Source organism: Botryllus schlosseri, chromosome 14, assembly GCF_051294905.1.
Source record: "Botryllus schlosseri isolate E-star chromosome 14, Bs_hap1, whole genome shotgun sequence".
Classification (NCBI taxonomy): Eukaryota; Metazoa; Chordata; class Ascidiacea; order Stolidobranchia; family Styelidae; genus Botryllus; species Botryllus schlosseri.
The window spans coordinates 13790403-13803650 of record NC_137249.1 but is presented as its reverse complement, the minus strand read 5'-3'; the positions used below and the strand labels follow the sequence as shown (position 1 = coordinate 13803650).

General features: G+C 40.6%; 1 protein-coding gene across 1 annotated transcript; it reads right to left on the bottom strand.

The window, feature by feature from the left end:
- Positions 1-7021: 7021 nt before the first annotated feature.
- On the bottom strand, positions 7022-12862 carry LOC145456482 (large ribosomal subunit protein eL33-like). The gene is made up of 5 exons (XM_080334599.1): positions 12696-12862; positions 12497-12526; positions 9812-9964; positions 8463-8607; positions 7022-7111 (listed from the first exon to the last, which is right to left on the bottom strand). Exons 1-5 carry the CDS (start codon positions 12845-12847, stop codon positions 7088-7090), a joined length of 504 nt encoding a protein of 167 aa, XP_080190725.1. The 5' UTR covers positions 12848-12862; the 3' UTR covers positions 7022-7087.
- Positions 12863-13248: the final 386 nt, after the last annotated feature.

Sequence of the window (13248 nt, the reverse complement as noted above, 5' to 3'; positions counted from 1 at the left end):
CTATTCTGCGTAGCCTTTTCGGCATTGACCATTTTGGCGCCAGGACGAACCAGCCTGCCGGTCCTCATAAAATGGTGAAGATTTATTGAATTGGGGTTACCATACGTCCTGCATGTATGTGAAAATTGGACTGCGATATAGGAAATCAGCACTCAAGTGACGGTCTGGCGGGTATTTCAAGAGATGAGCCAGAAACGCGACTTTTTTTAGTGAAACAACTACAAACCCGGAATATATTTACCAATTTTCCGTATTTTACTCTGGTATTGTGAGTCTGAAAAATTTGAAAAATTGTCATCTTTTCGGATTCCAAAAATATGGTGACCCTAATTGAATGAATGTTGATTCCAGCGTCGTGGAATGAAATAGGATCTACCCTATGCAACGAAATTTAATATACCTTTGTTTTAGATTATTATGTTAGGTTAGGTATCGACGGGATTACTATAGCTGAATGTATGACTTTTTCTAGTGTCTTTTTCTATTGGGATTACTCGGACAATCTCCGGGATGTCGAGATCCATCTCTAAATGAGTCAATTTATACTATTTACAACCGGAATAGAGAGATGTTTCACGCAGACTGCCATGAATCAGTAGTCCTACCCTACAAGGTTTATAACAGGGGCGGGCAACTACTTCATTCGGCGGGCCGGATATGCAGAAATGAAATACTGGGCAGGCCGGATTCTTGAATCGTTTTCATCCGTCTATATAGCCTGCAAGGATAAATCGTATGCAATGTAAATTGTAAGTTAGAAGCATAGAAACCGAAACAGTATTCAATGAATTTATTATTGTATTGTAATTCAATAGCTGTTGAAGTGAATGAGGCATCTGCGGTCGATCAATGTTTGTTGTGAACAAGTTCTTTGAACCCAGGCTGCATGTCGCACACAAAGAAAGCAATGAACTAAAGAAGAACTAAAAATCACTATAATTTGTCGTAGTGAGCAAGTGTTAGAGAATTGCGGCGGACTGTGAGCGCGAGCCGTATGTTGCGCGCCCCTGGTATAATATATTGCATACGAACGAGGGGTTGGGATTTTTTCCAAATTTACCAAGATATCAATTCATCACGTGACGTGATATTGCTAATTCCAACACTTCAGTGAAGTGATATATACTGCTGTATTGTACACGATACCTAGCAACGACTCGTGCCATGAAGCAATGCTGAAATACAAACTGACTTTTTAAACGTTGCCAAATGCAGCAACTGTGGCAATTAAATGATTTAATAATCCCATAAAATCAATATCAATATCAATATGAGGTTAACGTTCGCTTTTACACTAACCTGAACCTAAAAGAGGTTCACACCATCCCTAGTAAAAAGTATCGACACATAGTGAATAGGTATTCGCTGTACAATTGTACAATCACAGTACATTGTACATGGTACTGTGATTGGAAGAACACCCGACAGGCTATATACGGTATATACCTGGTTATCAATATACCCTCAAAACTCCAGTAGGCCTACCTCGCAGTAAGATAATTATCACCACTCTGCCTGGTTTCAAATCAGCTGTTCGAACCGTTCTTGGCCGTTTCTCGTAACAGCAGCAAGCAATATCTGTATTAATTGGAAGGCAGAATTTTATGTTCACTTTATCTTATTCTCTTATGACTCTACTTGAAACGAGCGCCAGTCGTTATTTCGCAATTCTTTACTCAACATTTGAACCGGCCGCCATAGAAATCCGCTTAAACACCATGTTAGCGTGGGCTGTAGCTAGAATCTGGACCAAAACAGCAATTAGCCCCCTCCCCCTCCAAACGTTGGTCTTAAGCCCCCATAGTGTGATCAATTTTCAAGTTGATGACCGAATTTTGTCAATAATGTTGGTAATTGCATTATGTTACCAATCATTTTAAATCCTCTCTCAGCCCCCATGGTCAGATTTTCCAGTAGTGATGGGGGCACGTAATTCATAATTATGACATCTGATATGTGGTTATAACTACTTTATTTTATGGGGTTATTTCGTGACCCCCCTCCCCGTCTGCTTTATAGTCACAAGATATTGTATTCGCCCAAATGTAGCAGACTAAAAAAAAAGTTTCGTGAGACGCACACACAAATTGCCATGTCTTCATTCCTCCGTATAGGTGAGCTCAGAATGAAAGGACAGGACTATTCGCCACGCCCACCCAGCGCTGCTATTGATAATGGACACATACCCAATGTTTCGGCCAAGGTCTTTCTTAGGTAGCACACTTCGTGGAGGTAGGGGAGATGTGGTACCGATGAAACACTGGGACCGAAAATACTTGAAAAATTCTCTGTGATAATCCCATGATTACAGTATGCGACTTTGTCTACACTGGCATGCTGGCAGAATCTTTCCTCACATGCAAAAAACTTCGACCTGCGTGAGTTATGGGGTCTGTGACAAATAATTCACGTTTTAGGGGGGGGGCAAAGTAAATTTCATCGACATATACATTTTTCTATATCACCTTCCAGACTAACAAACCCGAAATAATTTTGATGTGAATTATTTGGCTTCTATCAAGGTATATAATGGCACCTATTTTTCGAATCAATACCATCCTCGAGTGGACTAATTTCAATTCAATTACAATATTTATAGCAGAGGTCGCAAACACGCGGCCCGCCAGAGCATTTTGTGCGGCCCGCGACGGCATTTTAGATTTTTATTAATTTGACAAAATATAAGTGTCACATATATCTTTTCGGGTTATAAAGTGAAAACTCCCTCTTAAATTGCTCCGAAAGCCTTAAACTATTCATCAAACTTCACTATCACATCAATTGCAAACGCAACCATGCAGTGGAACATTCACTATTTCGCACCATCTCCAATTCGTGATGACAAAACCGGACCCTTAGACGATTCTAGACTGAAATTTGTGAGTTTGACTTGGACGCGACCTTTCTTAGAGTTACTCAGACTCGGGCTAACTCGATGGCAAAATGAAAATGACTCGAGTAGACTTGGAGTGACTCGGAATGCCGTAAATTTGTTAGAACCATGGACACAATAACAAACTAATCGCGTATCAGGGGAATAGTAATAGATCAGAAGGTCGCAGCTTGGTATTTCGCTAACTAAGCAAGTATAATGGCAATCATTGGCAATCTGTGAGTTACATCTAAGGTCGCTAAACCATGTTATTAAGGCACACTTAAAGGTACCGAGTACCGTGGTGGTACGCTCCAACGATGTAACAGCAATGGGCCGTTCGGCGTTCCGACATTTCAATCACTAGGACACATTCATTAATATATTTATATTATATTTATATTTTTTCTGCTCCTATATTTGAAAATATTTGGCCATGAGATTAATAACCTACTTATCAGAAGTATACCCGAATCCTGGATTGGAATTATAATGCTCAACTTAGAAGTGTTTTGATATCAGATCAGTCTCTATTATCAATCTGTTGGATTCAAAATATTCATAGTAGCTGAAAATTATAACCCGATACTGTTATGATGGCATCATACATTTGTCCGCCCATATGGTGTCTATATCTTATAGTTAATATATATAAAATATAACAACAGTTCTATTCAAATAGTTTTAAATGTGATGATTCTTTTCGTGTCAGGCCTAAATTGATACAAACGTAAATCATATTTTGACGATGTGTGTCTACTGTCAGTCTGCTGGATCGGCTCACTTTCAATAGGAAAATTCATTCCCGCCAAATAATGCCTACTTGGAAAGACATAGAATACCCCTATAAATGCTGCGGCCCGCGGCGTCATCAAAACTGGAAAACTGGCCCGCAAGCACATTTGAGTTTGAGACCTCTGATTTATAGGATGGGGGACCTATGTTGCCATAGCCAGATCAAGCAAAATAATTGGACCAACTTAATCACTTAATAACAGAAACACGCCTACATGTATAAAGGCTGAATAAATCATAGTTACCTGTGGTGTTTCATCGCTAATATGAAGTATTTGAAAATTCAAAATGTCGATTTTGAGGTAATATGAATGTGGCATTAAATTTGTAAGTTTCGGAGAAAATCAAAACGTGATCTTATCCCAACAGTTGACTTGATATGACCCAGTGGTTCCCAACCTTTTTCGACTCATCGCCCCCTTTTCAAGCTCAACGCCGATCATCGCCCCCTAGATTTTGTGAACCGAAAATTCGGTATACAATCTGTAATTATCGGCGGGTTGACTGAAAAAAAAGGTCAACTTTTCGGCTCTATGTCGAATTTTACACTTTTGCCAACTAAATTTCTGTGGGTTGACTAAAAAAAGGTCATATTTCTCCGACGTGACTCCTATGTAGCCGTTTTAACGCGTCATCGCCCCCTATCGCCCCTTTCGCCATTTTCGCCCCCTGTCGCCCCCTTTGTCCATTTTCGCCCCCTATCGCCCCCTTCGTCATTTTCGCCCCCTAGGCCGCCAAATCGCCCCCTGGGGGGCGACATCGCCCACGTTGGGAACCACTGATATGACCTATTCTATTCTTGTAGGTGGCGACGAAACAATCTTCATTGGCATGCTGTAGCTTGGATTATAGTAGCCTACACAACAAAACAAGTTGAAAAATTAGAGTTTTCAGCGTATGTCTCATAGGTCCCAGGGTCGTGTGCCATTGGACCCACCAGGTGGGAACCGATGATACGTTCGAGCAACAAATTTTAAACGTTTATAAATATTTTTTTGAAAAGAAGGATATCCATGTAAATATCTGCGATAGTTAGAGCATGTATCAAAGTGTGGAGACAAGCAAAAGATCTGCTATTTTCGGCTAAAGATTTGAGGGCCAGAGATCATTTTGCAATTTTTGATCCATCGGTACCACATCTCCCCTACATGTTGGTCGAAACTTCATATGTTTTTGGTGTTTCGTGGTGCGGCAATGACCGCGGGACCCAAATTCCTATTCCTATAAATTATCCACGCTTTTTTTCTTGAGGGGGTAAGGTATGCATTTCAAAATCCGGCTATCTATAGAAACATTGAATCGCGAAGCTCGAAGAAAATTTTTGAAGTTAATTAAATCTCCTGAAAACACTTTATAATTTATGTGCATTTACGGCATACTTTTGAGTCTCCTTCAACATCGCCCCCACCTCATTGGGGAGTTTGGGGTGCGGCAGTTTCGAACATGGCAAGAATGCAAATCGTTTAATGCGACAAATCTTCGACTATAAAGCTGAGCAATGACGTATGACGTAACAAGAAAATGACGTGTCATTTATAAAGAAAGTTCTCATCTCATTAGGCCTTTTCATCGCAATCCCTTTATTGTCTCCAGGATATCTTCTAAGATTAGTTCTAAGATGCAAAATAAATGTAATCGTCAATAATCGTGATTACTTTTCCAATGTAATCGTAATCGAAATCGACTCCTTCCTGATTTAGCTGTAATCGTAATCGTAGTCGCGTGATTCAGGAGTAATTGTAATCACAGTCGATTACATTCATCAAGTAATCACCCCATGTTTGGTCTGAGTATGGTACCATCCCGGCGATTCCAGTCCTAGTTTTAGAATCATCACGCGGTAGACCAGAGGTCTGAAACACGCGGCCCGCGAAGGTAGTTTTGAATTTCAAGTATTCGACAATATATTCAAGTGTCATTATAGATAACTAACTACCGTAGGTTAGTTATCTACAGTGTCATATATCTTTTTTGGATTTAATAACTTGAAGTTCACTCTAAAACTGATACGAAAACCTGAAATCTCAACAAACTTCACCATCAAATCACTGCTAAAATCTACCATGCGGTGGAAGATCGCTATTACGTCGTTGTTCATTTCTATTTCATGATGGTAAAACATGACCCGTTGATGATTCGAGACTAAAAATTGTGATTTTGTTTGGTGCGACCGTTCGTCAAATTACTCGATTTTCGATAAACTGTATGATAAACTAAAAATGACTCGAGTAGAGTTGGGTCAAACGTTGAAATCAGAGAAGGACTTGCATCTCGGAGTGGTGACTTGGTAATCCTACGAACGCAACAATCTATGAAACTGTCATGGGGAATAGTAATGTATCAAAAGACCGTAGCTTGCGTTGCGTGGGGTATATAGATATACAATCAGGTCAGTATACAACTATACATAGATGGTCTCTTTCGGATAATCAAAGAAACGTCCTGGATGTCTGCTACAGACAATTTTTGCGAAAAATGGTACATGGAGGCTACACTCGAAAGGGAACCGATCACGCCATCAAGATTAGCAATCAGAATCTTCATAGAATCTGTCGCACTGAAGACCTCTCATCATTCATTGATCATTAACAAGCTAAATTTCTTGCACACAAAATTCGAATACCTAATGACAGTGTCGTGAAGTCAATAGCGTTTGAAGATGAAAGGAGAACGAAAAAAGGAAGACCCTCCGCAACGCCTCAATCGGAACCACACCGGCATCAGGACATTTTCGAAAGCAGCACTTTCACGGGAAATTTAATTCATAATTCAAATCTTTGATGCTCCATTTTTTTGATGGATACTTCCATCGCCTCGGTACTCTTAGTCTGGACGCAGACAGAGCTAGACCTATATATATGGAAACCATTGGCATTCTGTGGCCACCGTGACAGATATTTGGTTAAATCCGAAGTATTGTTTCTTCTCTTTACCCATGTTATTATCATTGGCGAGGAAGGTAGTGGTACGGTCCACAGCTGTAACACTAATGGACTCTTCGGCGATTGGACATTTCCATTCCAGGGGTCCGTAGCCCCCTCGTGGTACGACGCACCACATCATGGGGCACGAGCTGCATTGTGGAAATAGGCCTATATGCTGTGGAATCTATTCTGGGTCAATTTCTTAATTTGACTTTGGCTCACATTCTCTGCTATCTGATCAATTAGTAGATTTTCAAATATTCTACATAAAATTGTGACACGTCAAAGTTCCACAAAACGACAACTTTATACACGTGTCGCACCAGTTCTTCGGTTCTAGTTTTTAAATCCCAAACCATGGTATAGCATAAATCATTACCATTGTGTGTGATCGTCTGCCCATGTTCAAGGTAAACACAAAAATGCAAAATCTTAATAAGTCTTATTTATTTCCCAGTGATGAAAGAAATGCAGCAGTTCATGCATCCGTGTCGTTCTACACTCTGGAAGGGTACAGCATCTGAAAAAGAAATGATAACTTATTTGGTTATTTATTAAATTTGAAATAGATAACACCAAACCCAGTTACTGTTACAACATAACCAACAAACCAAGTATTGTAGCAGGACGAACTTGTCAAATTAATGCGATAGTGTATGAAGTTTCTACATCATCTCAAGGTGTTCAGTTTCAAGTGGTATGGTGATACCACTGAAACCTTGCCCATATGAGGTTTACCACATGCGGCGAAATGACATCATAATGAAATTTATGTATACACAAACATTTTCAGAGCTGTTAGGACGTGCAGAACTTCAGTATACAATTGAATGGTATGTTCATATATATTTTGGCTGACACTCGTCAGGGGTAATCGTCAGCAACTGGTGGAGAATTGGAAAGAACATTGTATATCAGAAATTTCAACATCTAATCAAACTATCAAACATGGGCAGGACCGGACCCTAGTCGTCCGAAGAACGGCATGGTCTAGTTCCGGGCAAAATCACGTATCTTGGGTATCGAATAGAGTTCTTCTCATTATGACACCACACCAGCAAAATTACTCCAAACATTCAATGCCAATTAGACTACATTATCATTTTCACCGCACATTCATAACAATACCGCAGGCCAATTACCATGTCACGGAATGTCATTCTGCTGCAAGCTTTGATCGAAACTATAATTCTCGTTGATAAAATAAACCAAATCACTGTGTGCAGCCCCAGTAGACACCAACTGGCGACCTTCGACGTGTAGCGCCACACAACGTCGGAATAACAAGCCCAATGCTAAACCTTCATGTACGTATTTCATATGGATTTACGGGCAAGACCATATCATCGCAGTGGAATCAAAGTGACTTATGTCAATTTTTTTCGGCCATATCTTAGTCATGTCTGTTTCATTAATTCAAAGTGAATCAGGGCCAATATATGGATGAAAGAAGATGAGAACTTTACGTATAGCCGATTTTCTCAAAATGTGTAAAACGACATAAGTCACTTCGATTTCACTGCGGCGATATGCCTTATCCTACGAAATTTTAGTACATGACTGGGTAAATAAATCGTACGATCGAATTAGTCCGTTCACGATCTAGTGCCGCTCAGCGTACTAATAATACAATTTCTGGATTTTTGTGACAGTTCAGTTCGAGCCGATGAAGTCGGGAGCTTGACCAGAAAAACCAATTATCCGAAAGCTGACAAGAAGTTCCACCCGACCGCATGGATTTCATGATCATAGAACGAACTCACGAGGAAACCAGAAAAAAATCAAGAGAAGTTTCTCAATATCTCCAGGCCGCATAAGGCAGTGATATATTACGTGTAGTGCATATAAAGGCTAGTGTCAAATCGTCTCACCACTCGGACTCGGTGTCCCATCGCTTTGGCCGGCAGGTTTCTCTTGAACTTTGCCCGTACAATACCGCTGTTGCCATGCGATCGAACAACTTTACCCCAAATCACCCTGGTCTTGTTAGCTTCCCCGCCGGGTGTTTGTGTCTTGCTGAGAAAGGGAATCGCCGTTATAGTTGACTGCGCCAGCCGCCAGATTAAAAATGAAGCAGCCAACCCAGTGCACAAAATGAAACCGGCAGTTGATTTTAGGTTAATGGAAATGTGTGCACCAAGTGCATTCTGGGAAGGAATTTTTTTTTTATATAATTTGACAATTGCACGTTTCGTCGAACCCACGACAAGACAGACGCTCTATCATCAAACTGCCTTGACAGTATCTATTGAATGCCACTGTTACTTGAATATTGAAAGCACAAATACTACCTAAAACCACCTCGGGACAGTGGAGCAAAAGCTTCAGATTTACATTGCATTGCTAGTTGCTACAGTATACTTGATCAAGTTGGAATTAAAACAAATATCCTCTCAGTTTTGTTTTTGCGCCATTCGACTTTTGATGAAGGGCATATGAATCATTATAAATGTTGATGTCCTGAAATTCAATGCAATGCTAACTGCCAAGCGCAATTCGGGCCGGGGCAAAACAATCCAAGTATCGGAATGATTGCAGTCAGGGGAAATTTTTGATTTCTTCCGATATCTTCATGCAACATGGCTCATCAGAGTCATCACTAATCGTGCAATCATTAAATCAGACTCAGAGTCGGTATATGCGCTACCTGAACACGACAGGAGGATCAAAATGTGCTGTCAAAGTTTCAATGCCGGCTGGAGTAACTTGAAGCAATGATCGTCAGAGTAACATTCATCACCTTTAGATCCACAGGCAAAGACTTCAAGGAAATACAAAACAATACGGGCCTACTATATTTAATCATCAATTACAAGCATGTGTTGACATGGACTTATACAGGGCTCGAAATAGGACAGCATGAAGTAGCATGTAGTGTCATTTTAATTAGTACCGCATACAAAGAATACAATCAGTATGTAGATTCGGTCAACTTTTACTATTTGCAAAGGATGACGCAATTTTAAGCACTGAAACCCAATGCAATTCTATTTATAGGAATAACCAAAAGTTGCACGACATGCTCAAATTACAAGGCGATTCGTCTATTTATAATTTTGTAGAAGACGTAACAAACATTAATCGAGAATCATTATCAACTATGTCGTCCCGTCGTGATGGAATCGCCAAGTTACGCTCATTTCTCATTATATTGAATATCTCTGCACTTGCATAGCGTTCAGAACAGTGTCCCCAAATATCAGTGAAGTTTCATTCTTACTTTTTAGCTCGGTAAACATAGGCACACTTTTTGCCAAGATAGAACTCCGTGTTCTTCTTGTTGAAGACTCCTTCTATACGCAAGAGAGCAGTGCCCTCATGTTGGTTTCTTAAACCTCTTGTGTAGCCAGTGAAGACGGCCTTGCAATAAAGTCTGTAACATGAAGTAGCAATTGCAACAGGAACAGATCAAGTAAACGTACGCCGTGAAAAGTCAAATGTTCGAATATTCCATCATTTTTTTCGCAGAAACCATTTCTATCATATGGTCTTGTAATTGGGCGTGCAAGTCAGTGAGATTTGAACTATGATCCTACATATAGTTTCATCGGTTGCCGGAGAACTCGGTGAACCCGGCCCTCGAGAAATTTTGTAATTAAGTGTATTAACAAGTATTAATATGAATTATTAAACTAATAATGTTATTATCAACCGATTTCTCGACCTTGTAAGGAGGTCAGGGCATGCGTAGATCACGCAGTCACGGCGTGATCAGATCACGTGATCACGATTGCGTGGTCTCGGCTCAGTGTTGAGTTGACTTGGCGAGGGGCGGACGTGCGACATCCTCGTATCTGTTCATGACATCGCGTTGGGTCTTATCGCATTGTACATTGTGTGTGACTTTTTCAGATGAAAAATATATCCCAACGATTGTTATTGCTCACATATCAACCACGCGTGGTCTGCTTGTTATTGCAACTGTAGGTTGAGGTGGGGTGTTAGGGTTGGGTAGGGTAGGGGGAAGGGAGACATTAGGGTTCAGGGAGTGGGACATTAGGGTTGGGGTAGGATATTAGGGTTGGTGGAGGTGGGATATTAGGGTTGGTGGAGGTGGGATATTACACTACAAAAAAAAATTAGACAAATTGGTCTCAAAATTAGACAAATTTGGTCTCAAATTTAAGAAATCAGGATGATTTGGTCTCATTTTACCACCCACTCACCATAAATGCTATTTTCGACTCAGACAACCATATATATATATTGATCTGAATAGTACATGTGAGGGTGACCGGTGAACTCGGCCCATGACTAACTCGGCCTATTGAACTCGGCCCATGACGAACTCGGCCTATGACGAACTCGGCCTATGACCAACTCGACGAACTCGGCCTATGACCAACTCGGCCTATGACCAACTCGGCCCATGGTGAATTTGTTAATAAAAGTTATTATAAATGTCGTGAATTGTATTAATTGTGTGGAGACAATAGTGAATTGGTGGTGATGGACATGTCGTATGAATGTTATTACCGATGGGGGCAGTATCGTCAAGGAATAGGGCCTAGACAGAAAAAAACCTCCTTGCACCAACTCAACTATTATAATGTGAATTATATTACATAATTATATTATTATCAAGTGATTAGGTTAGGGTTATGATAAGGGTTAGGTTAGGGTTAGGATTAGGTTAGGTTAGGATTAGGTTAGGATTAGGGTTAGGTTAGGGTTAGGTTAGGGTTAGGTTAGGATTAGGTTAGGATTAGGGTTAGGTTAGGATTATGATTAGATTAGGGTTGGGTTAGGATTATGATTAGATTTAGGATTAGGGTTAGGGTCCAACACTCCCAAATTGACCATTTTCTCCGACAAATAATACAATTTACGACGTTTATAATCATTCACATTAAGAAATTCCCCACGGGCCGAGTTGGTCATAGGCCGAGTTTGTCATAGGCCGAGTTCGTCATGGGCCGAGTTCAATAGGCCGAGTTCGTCATGGGCCGAGTTCGTCATAAGCTGCGTTCGTCATGGGCCGAGTTCGTCATAGGCCGAGTTCGTCATGAGCCGAGTTCGTCATGGGCCGAGTTCACTGGCAATCCCCACGTGTTATGACGGCGGCAAGTAAAACTTCAAATTCTGAGAATTGCAATACTGCCCTCCCCCAGCATTCGTACGACATGTCCATCACTCCCAAATTAACCATTTTCTCCGACAAATACTACAATTTACGACGTTTATAATCATTAATACTAAGAAATTCCCCACGGGCCGAGTTGGTCATAGGCCGAGTTCGTCATGGGCCGAGTTCAATAGGCCGAATTCGTCATGGGCCGAGTTCACTGGCAATCCATGTGAGTAGTAAGTGGCATGTACCTTGATAACTATATCTAGTGAATACCTTGTAAACTTAGTACAGGATCATCTCAACACTGCAATTTCTGGTCTCTCTCATCCTTCCCCTCCTCCGCTCAGACCCCTAACACTGAAAAGGATGCCCCCGAGGCACTGCTACTATTTTCGATCAATTTCTGGCTTACTTTTGAGACATAAAGTACTTGGTAAGACTAATTGGTCTTTAAGACATTTTTTCATAAAAAGTCACTTCAAGATAATAAGATAAAAAATGTCTTATTTTTTTTTGTAGTGTAGGGTTGGTGGAGGTGGGATATTAGGGTTGCGGAGGTGGGATATTAGGGTTGCCGGAGGTGGGATATTAGGGTTGCCAGAAGTGGGATAATAGGGTTGGTGGAGGTGGGATATTAGGGTTGCCGGAGGTGGGATATTAGGGTTGCCGGTGAATACAAAATTCCCCAAGGGTGGAATTCACTGAGGGCCGAGTTCTCTGGTAATCGTTTCATCGCCTACAATACCATAGTGTGTCATTTCAAATAACGAGTATAAACTTTGAAGATATAGGATCGAGTCGCATCATGCATTACAGATAATAGAAATCACTCACCTTTCGTTGGGCATCCCGATTGTCACAGATCTGCAATATAAGAGAATATAAACTTATCGGGTTTAATCGTCGCAGAGTCACAATTAACGCTGGTAATTTCACCAGGATGTGTTCAAACGTATATTCATTGATAAAATAAGAGCTATGATAATCCACGAAAGCTCATGCTTTGCGATTAACTGCTATTATAAAAACTCACCTCGCAAACCCTACTCTCACGAAATCAACGCGACACAAAAAGGACTGATATTTGTTCGACGAACCATAACGCCGACGATCCACTCTTACCGGATAATTTCGTTTTACCGGATAGAGACAACGGGTTTGGAATGTTTCAAAAAGGAGAATCATGGTAACTTTATTGTGGAAGTACAAAACGGGGAAATGAAATAAAACAATGCTTGGTAACCACAGTGCAGCATAGTAGAAGGTTCAATATATCCCGATACGTATTCTGCATTATCATGTCGCTTATAGCAGTGCTTCTCAACCTTTTTGACCTCGCGGACAGGTAAAACTTTTAAGCAAATGTTGCCGACCTGTGAACATAAAAAACTGAAAATCGATCAAAAATTTATAATTGCGACAAATGTCTGCATCTCAAGTGTAATATTGGAAATTTCAGTTAATGCCTGATTTTTATATTAGATATTTATGAGTGGTTCTATTGAAATTTGTGCGAGCCACAAACTTGACAAAAACATTTCAAGGTGTAGAATGGCTCGAAAAACGCAGGCGCGGGATCTTTGGCA